This window comes from Bufo gargarizans, chromosome 3, assembly GCF_014858855.1.
Source record: "Bufo gargarizans isolate SCDJY-AF-19 chromosome 3, ASM1485885v1, whole genome shotgun sequence".
NCBI lineage: Eukaryota > Metazoa > Chordata > Amphibia > Anura > Bufonidae > Bufo > Bufo gargarizans.
In genome coordinates this window covers 545,698,109-545,706,849 of record NC_058082.1, presented here as the reverse complement: position 1 = coordinate 545,706,849, position 8,741 = coordinate 545,698,109, and the positions used below count along the sequence as shown (strand labels likewise).

The 8,741-nt window shown below is 42.1% G+C and overlaps 1 protein-coding gene across 1 annotated transcript in view; it reads right to left on the bottom strand.

Moving 5' to 3' along the window:
* Positions 1-419: 419 nt before the first annotated feature.
* LOC122932733 (zinc finger protein 260-like) overlaps positions 420-8,741 on the bottom strand; it is a 42,607-nt gene continuing 34,285 nt past the window's right edge. The window contains exon 2 of the mRNA XM_044287325.1: positions 420-2,722. Within this exon, the coding sequence (XP_044143260.1) occupies positions 606-2,609 (2,004 nt within the window). The 5' untranslated portion in view covers positions 2,610-2,722 and the 3' untranslated portion in view covers positions 420-605. The remainder of the gene's footprint in view (positions 2,723-8,741) is intronic.

Below are 8,741 nucleotides of genomic sequence, written 5' to 3'. Positions count from 1 at the left end.
GTACTGGCACACAGTGCAGTTCTGACATTCATTCAGGATGCAGTTTTCAATTTAGCCAGTTTGGCTGCCTCATTAACCCCTGATGTTCTGCATAGTGGGAATTAATTTCAGTAATGCAACTTAAAAGGTGAAACTAACATATGAGATAGACTCATTACATGCAAAGCGAGATATTTCAAGCCTTTATTTGGTAAAATTTGGATGATTATGGCTTACATCTTATAAAAACCCTAAAGTCTCAATTTTTTTAAGCTGCATTAATGCAATTCCTTTAAATTTGCATTACTGAAATGAATGGACTTTTACACAATATTCTAATTTTTTGAGTTTCACCTGTACAGTAACATCATAATACATGAAGGGGTTAAAAGCCCGGACAACCCCTTTAATTTACAGCCAAAGCATTTCCCACATTCTGTATATTAAATAGGCTTCTCTCCTGTGTGAGTTTTCTGATGTCGAACAAGATTTGATTTCTCACTAAAACACTTTCCACATTCGGGTCAAGAAAATGGCTTCTCTCCTGTGTGAATTCTTTGATGTTGCACAAAATGTGATTTAATACTAAAACATTTCTCACATTCAGGACACGAATATGGCTTCTCTCATGTGTGAGTTCTCAGATGTATATCAAGCTGTGCTTTCGAACTAAAACACTTTTCACATTCAGGACATGGAAATGGCTTCTCCCCGGTGTGAATTTTCAGATGTTTCACAAGATCCGATTTCTGATTAAAATATTTCCCACATTCAGGGCATGAAAATGGCTTAACCCCGGTGTGAATTCTCTGATGTTGCACAAGATTTGATTTCTGACTAAAACATTTCTCACATTCAGGACACGAATATGGCTTCTCTCCTGTGTGAATTCTTTGATGTTGCACAAAATGTGATTTAATACTAAAACATTTCTCACATTCAGGACACAAATATGGCTGCTCTCCTGTGTGAGTTCTCAGATGTATATCAAGCTGTGCTTTTGAACTAAAACACTTTTCACATTCAGGACATGGAAATGGCTTCTCCCCGGTGTGAATTTTCAGATGTTTCACAAGATCCGATTTCTGATTAAAATATTTCCCACATTCAGGACATGGAAATGGCTTCTCCCCGGTGTGAATTTTCTGATGTTTCACAAGATCCGATTTCTGATTAAAATATTTCCCACATTCAGGGCATGAAAATGGCTTAACCCCGGTGTGAATTCTCTGATGTTGCACAAGATTTGATTTCTGACTAAAACATTTCTCACATTCAGGACACGAATATGGCTTCTCTCCTGTGTGAATTCTTTGATGTTGCACAAAATGTGATTTAATACTAAAACATTTCTCACATTCAGGACACGAATATGGCTTCTCTCCTGTGTGAATTCTTTGATGTTGCACAAAATGTGATTTAATACTAAAACATTTCTCACATTCAGGACACGAATATGGCTTCTCTCCTGTGTGAATTCTTTGATGTTGCACAAAATGTGATTTAATACTAAAACATTTCTCACATTCAGGACACGAATATGGCTTCTCTCCTGTGTGAATTCTTTGATGTTGCACAAAATTACATTTAATACTAAAACATTTCTCACATTCAGGACACGAATATGGCTTCTCTCCTGTGTGAATTCTTTGATGTTGCACAAAATTAGATTTAATACTAAAACATTTCTCACATTCAGGACACAAATATAGCTGCTCTCCTGTGTGAGTTCTCAGATGTATATCAAGCTGTGCTTTCGAACTAAAACACTTTTCACATTCAGGACATGGAAATGGCTTCTCCCCGGTGTGAATTTTCAGATGTTTCACAAGATACGATTTCTGATTAAAATATTTCCCACATTCAGGGCATGAAAATGGATTAACCCCGGTGTGAATTCTCTGATGTTGCACAAGATTTGATTTGTAACTAAAACATTTCTCACATTCCGAACATGAAAATGGCTTCTCTCCTGTGTGAGTTTTCTGATGTTCAACAAGATTTGATTTCCGACTAAAACACTTCCCACATTCTAAACATGAAAATGGCTTCTCTCCTGTGTGAATTCTCTGATGTCTCACAAGATGTCCTTTCAGACGAAAACACTTCCCACATTCTGAACATGAATATGACTTCACTCCTGTGTGAATTCTCTGATGTTTCAGAAGACTTGATTTATCACTATAACATTTCCCACATTCCGAACATGAAAATGGCTTCTCTCTTATGTGAGTTTTCTGATGTTCAACTAAATTTGATTTCCAACTAAAACATTTCCCACATTCTAAACATGAAAATGGCTTCTCCCCTGTGTGAGTTTTCTGATGTTCAACAAGATGTGATTTTCGAATAAAACATTTCCCACATTCTAAACATGAAAATGGCTTCTCCCCTGTGTGAGTTTTCTGATGTATCACAAGATGTGATTTCTGACAAAAACACTTTCCACATTCCGAACATGAATATGGCTTCTCTCCTGTGTCATTTGTCTGATTTTCAGCAACACTTGATAGCCCATTAAAAGCGTACTCTCTTTCAGAACATGACCGTTCATCTTTCTGAATTTCATTGTACACAGAAAGATTAGCATTATTTTCAAAATCATTCCCATATTCAGAATTTGCAGACATCTCAACCAGAATATGCCCGGTTCTATTATTGCTAAGTTGGGACTGATTACTTTCTTTTTCATAAGAAGGAGATGGAATTAGATGACCTTGGGAGACTTTTATCCAGTCTTTACCTGAAAAAAGAAACATTTTATAAGATAAAAGGCTCATTTTTTTTCCTAATTACACACAAACAGTGTGTATAAGTATAAGTATAAAATGTAATTAACATGCAAATAAAAGATTGACCAATGTTATACTAACTGCATACTTAACCCCTTCAGGACCCTGCCATTTTTCACCTTAAGGACCATGCCATTTTTTTGCAAATCTGAACTGTGTCACTTTATGTGGTGAGAACTTTAAAACGCTTTTACTTATCCAAGTCATTCTGTTTTCTCGTCACATATTGTACTTCATGATAGTGGTAAATTAGAGTCAAAATATTTCATTTATATTTATAAAAAAAATACCAAATTTACCAAAAATGTAGAAAAATTCAAAATTTTCAAAATTTCTATTTCTCTGCTTTTTAAAACGGATAGTAATACCTCCTAAAATAGTTATTGCTTTACAGTTCCCATACGTCTACTTCATGTTTGGGTCATTTTGTAAATTACATTTTCTTTTTTTTGGGATGTTAGAAGGCTTAGAAGCAAATCTCAAAAGTTTTAAGAAAATTTCCAAAACCCAATTTTTAAGGACCAGTTCAGGTCTGAAGTCACTTTGTGGGGCTTACATTATAGAAACCACCCATAAATGGCCTCATTTTAGAAACTACAGCCCTCGAGGTATTCAAAACTGATTTTACAAACTTTGTTAACTCTTTAGGTGTTCCACAAGAATGAAAGGAAAATGGAGATGAAATTAAATTTTTTGTCAGATTTTCCATTTTAATAAAAAAAAATCCAATAACAAAGCAAAGGTTAAAGAGTTTCTGTCATGGGAAAAATCATTATGTAGCTGACTGACATTAGCGATGTGCTAATGTCAGCAGTACATAACAGTATGTTTGTTAAGTCCCTGCCTGCCACCGTTCTCTTAAAAAACAGACTTTTTTAATATGCTAATGAAGCCTCTAGGTGCTATGAGGGCGTTGCTGCAGCACCTAGCAGGGCTCCAGATGGCGACTTACTTAGAATTGTAAAATGGCTACAAGACTTTGTAGTCTTGTCGCCATTTGCGCCTAGACCCTCTGCTGCTCTGCCGCTTTCACACACGAGTTAAACTGACATGGCACATGCAGTAACAGAAAAAAAAAAACTTGCAATTTGCCATTTTTTAATCACCTTGTCCTGCCAAAAATTAGGATCGGACTGTTCTATTATGGTCCAGATGTTCCATAAAATGTGGAATGCACACAGCTTTTTTCCACGTGGTATCAAAATCGAGTCAAAATTTTGGTATCGTGACAACCCTAGGTAAGACATGTTTTTTTTTTATTAATATACTGTAATTATATGTATTTTAAATTTGGCAACTAAAAATTTAAATATGGCTCCTAAGTTTTTCAGGTTAGGAGCCATTGGCTCCTTGATATATTTTTTTAGTCTGGAGCCCTGCCTAGAGGCTCGGTGTACTCTCATTTTGCACGCCCACGTCCACTTGATTGACATCTTTCTTCTCCGCATAGTCATCCTAATCCCGCGCCGTTCCGTTTAGTATTCGGCGCAGTGAGTGAAGGACGCTCGGCTGCTACCAGCTTCCTCACTGTGCCTTCGCCGATTACGTGACAGGCCTCTCCGGCCGGCCTGCCTGGCAACAGCAGAGCGTCCTTCACTCACTGCGCCGAATGCTAAACAGAACGGTGCAGGCGCGGGATTATGAGGACGATGCAGAGAAGAAGGATGTCAATCAAGTGGACGTGGGCGTGCAAAAGGCGAGTAGACCGAGCCTCTAGGTGCTGCAGCAATGCCCTCATAGCACCAAGAGAGAACAGCAGCAGGCAGGGACTTAAACATACTGTTATGTACTGCTGACATTAGCTAGGGATGTCCCAATACCGATACCAGTATCGGGACCAATACAGGACATTTGCACGAGTACTTGTACTTGTGCAAATGTCCCCGATACCTGTGCGCTGCTTCTAAATGTGTCTGTCCGCGGCGTGCCCCTACATCCCGCTTCCTCTTGCTCCCAGTCTCCGCCCCTCACCCTGATTACCAGCTGCCTCCGCTGTCCCCGGCTTCTCGCATGTTCAAGACTCTGCCCACAGCCATCAGACGTGACCAGTTCTGCATGTGAGGTTGTCTGGAAAGAGACTTTTCCTGCGGCTGCTCTGATTAACACTTTCCGCAGCAGCCGCCACTTTCCCCGACTCCTCCCCCCACAGACATCTGATCTCCGAATCGGAGCACAGGAGCAAGCCAGCTGCGGGAAAAGCCTCTCCAGAGTCCAGACACCCTCCGGCCTCCTCAAACAGAGTTTGCCTGCCAGTAGTTTTGAAAGTTATAGGAACCGACCCTAGTAAGTGTATAAAGCTTAGTTAGAAGATTATAACCAGCCCAAGTGGTCAGAGACAGAAAGAAATAAAGGTGTTGTGTCTGTCTTCTATGGCCCTGGTCCTTACCTTCCTACCTGCAAGCTGCACATTGATCTCTAAAAGCAGACATTAGGGCAAGAAGAAATATACACTGCTCAAAAAAAATAAAGGGAACACTTAAACAACACAATGTAACTCCAAGTCAATCACACTTCTGTGAAATCAAACTGTCCACTTAGGAAGCAACACTGAGTGACAATCAATGTCACATGCTGTTGTGCAAATGGGATAGACAACAGGTGGAAATTATAGGCAATTAGCAAGACACCCCCAATAAAGGAGTGGTTCTGCAGGTGGTGACCACAGGCCACTTCTCAGTTCCTATGCTTCCTGGCTGATGTTTTGGTCACTTTTGAATGCTGGTGGTGCTTTCACTCTAGTGGTAGCATGAGATGGAGTCTACAACCCACACAAGTGGCTCAGGTAGTGCCGCTTATCCAGGATGGCACATCAATGCGAGCTGTGGCAAGAAGGTTTGCTGTGTCTGTCAGCGTAGTGTCCAGAGCATGGAGGCGCTACCAGGAGACAGGCCAGTACATCATGAGACGTGGAGGAGGCCGTAGGAGGGCAACAACCCAGCAGCAGGACCGCTACCTCCGCCTTTGTGCAAGGAGGCGCACTGCCAGAGCCCTGCAAAATGACCTCCAGCAGGCCACAAATGTGCATGTGTCTGCTCAAACAGTCAGAAACAGACTCCATGAGGGTGATATGAGGGCCCGACGTCCACAGGTGGGGGTTGTGCTTACAGCCCAACACCGTGCAGGACGTTTGGCATTTGCCAGAGAACACCAAGATTGGCAAATTCGCCACTGGCGCCCTGTGCTCTTCACAGATGAAAGCAGGTTCACACTGAGTACATGTGACAGAGTCTGGAGACGCCATGGAGAAGGTTCTGTTGCCTGCAACATCCTCCAGCATGACCGGTTTGGCATTGGGTCAGTAATGGTGTCGGGTGGCACTTCTTTGGAGGGCCGCACAGCCCTCCATGTGCTCGCCAAAGGTAGCCTGACTGCCATTAGGTACCGAGATGAGATCCTCAGACCCCTTGTGAGACCATATGCTGGTGCGGTTGGCCCTGGGTTCCTCCTAATGCAAGACAATGCTAGACCTCATGTGGCTGAAGTGTGTCAGCAGTTCCTGCAAGATGAAGGCATTGATGCTATGGACTGGCCCGCCCGTTCCCCAGATCTGAATCCAATTGAGCACATCTGGGACATCATGTCTCGCTCTATCCACCAACGTTACGTTGCACCACAGACCAGTCCAGGACTGGGAGGAGATCCCTCAGGAGACCGTCCGCCACCTCATTAGGAGCATGCACAGGCGTTGTAGGGAGGTCATACAGGCACGTGGAGGCCACACACACTACTGAGCCTCATTTTGACTTGTTTTAAGGACGTTACATCAAAGTTGGATCAGCCTGTAGTGTGTTTTTCCACTTTAATTTTGAGTGTGACTCCAAATCCAGACCTCCATGGGTTGAAAAATTTGATTTCCATTTTTTTATTTTTGTGTGATTTTGTTGTCAGCACATTCAACTATGTAAAGAACAAAGTATTTCAGAAGAATATTTAATTAATTCCGATCTAGGATGTGTTATTTTTGTGTTCCCTTTATTTTTTGAGCAGTGTACCTTACTGTATGATGGCCACAAGTCTATTATACTGAGGATGGAGGGGCTTCAAAAATTGTTGTCCTGACTCCTTACAGTATGTCTCCTTGTGGCCCCCGTACAGTCTCCTTGTGGCTGCCCCCATACAGCATAAAGTCTCCTTGTGGCTGCCCCCATACAGCATAAAGTCTCCTTGTGGCTGCCCCCATACAGTATAAAGTCTCCTTGTGGCTGCCCCCATACAGTATAAAGTCTCATTGTGGCTGCCCCCATACAGTATAACGTCTCCTTGTGGCTGCCCCCATACAGTATAACGTCTCCTTGTGGCTGCCCCCATACAGTATAACGTCTCCTTGTGGCTGCCCCCATACAGTATAACGTCTCCTTGTGGCTGCCCCCATACAGTATAACGTCTCCTTGTGGCTGCCCTCATACAGTATAATGTCTCCTTGTGGCTGCCCCCATACAGTATAACGTCTCCTTGTGGCTGCCCCCATACAGTATAACGTCTCCTTGTGGCTGCCCCCATACAGTATAACGTCTCCTTGTGGCTGCCCCCACACAGTATAACATCTCCTTGTGGCTGCCCCCATACAGTATAATGTCTCTTTATGGCCCCCATTCAGTGTAATGTCTCCTAACTCTCCTTGGAACCTCAAGTGTTTTTTTTCATTCATGTTGCCCATGACTTTGCCTACAGACATCTGATCTCCGAATCGGAGCACAGGAGCAAGCCTGCCACGGGAAAAGCCTCTCCAGAGTCCAGACACCCTCCTCACACAGAGTTTTCCTGCCAGGAGTTTCCAAAGGTAGAGGAACCGACCCTAGTAAATAGTAATAAAGCTTAGGAGAAATAGTAAAAAAGAGAATATAAAATAAGGTGGAGGGGGGAGGAAATGGGCATATAACCATGTTTCCCAACCAGTGTGCCTCCAGCAGTTGCAAAACTACACCTCCCAGCATGCAAAGGCTGTCCAGGCATTCTGGGAGATGTAGTTTTGCAACTGCTGGAGGCACATTGGTTGTGAAACATGGTTATATGCCCATTTATTAATTTATTAACCCTTGTACAAAGGAAAAGTAAACATTGCTATAAGCAACTGCGCCGCTGTTTCTTTGTACAAGGTTTGATAAATCTCCCCTATGACTAAATTAAATTGAAATTTGCTGTAACATTACGACTACCAAAAAGGGGAAGAAACTTATTTATTGCATCCTTTCAGTGCACAGAGCCGCCAGCAAAATGTCAGCAGTGTGGAAGCATTTCAAAATTTGTGAAGACAACCCACGCATGGCAGAATGCAATCTTTGTTCTACAAAGATATCGAGAGGAGGTGCAAAAGTTAGCTCATATAATACTAGCAATGTTATAAAACACCTAAAAATAAAACCTAAAAATGAGCATGGAGAATTTGCTGCCGTTTCACACTGGAGGAAACCCTAGCAAGACGAGAAAAAATTTCAAGAGATAACCCAAGAGCTATACAAATAACAGAGGCGCTTACTCAGTTTATTATTCTCGATGATCAACCACTGTCAATAGTGGATAACATGGGTTTTCGAAGATTTGTTAATGTTTTAGAGCCAAAGTACGAGATTCCCAGTCGCCACTATGTCACTGATGTAATCTTACCACAAATACATGACACCATTAAAAAGCATGTCACCAGCATGTTGCAGGTGAAGAAGAATGCCATCAGCTTCACTACTGACATATGGAGCTGCAGTGCGAGTCCAATGTCCCTAATTAGCTTAACTGCGCAGTGGATAGATGAGGATTTTTCTCTAAAACAAGTTATGCTCCATGCAAAGGCATTTCAAGGCTCTCACACTGGTCAAGCAATAGCAAACATCCTTCAGGAAATGCTTGAGACTTGGGCAATTCCTAAAAGTTCTGTTCAAGTTGTGGTCCGTGACAGTGCCAAAAATATGATAAAAGGCATGGATGAAAGGCAGTATTTCCTGTGTGGCACATACACGGCAGCTGGCTGTCTCAGAG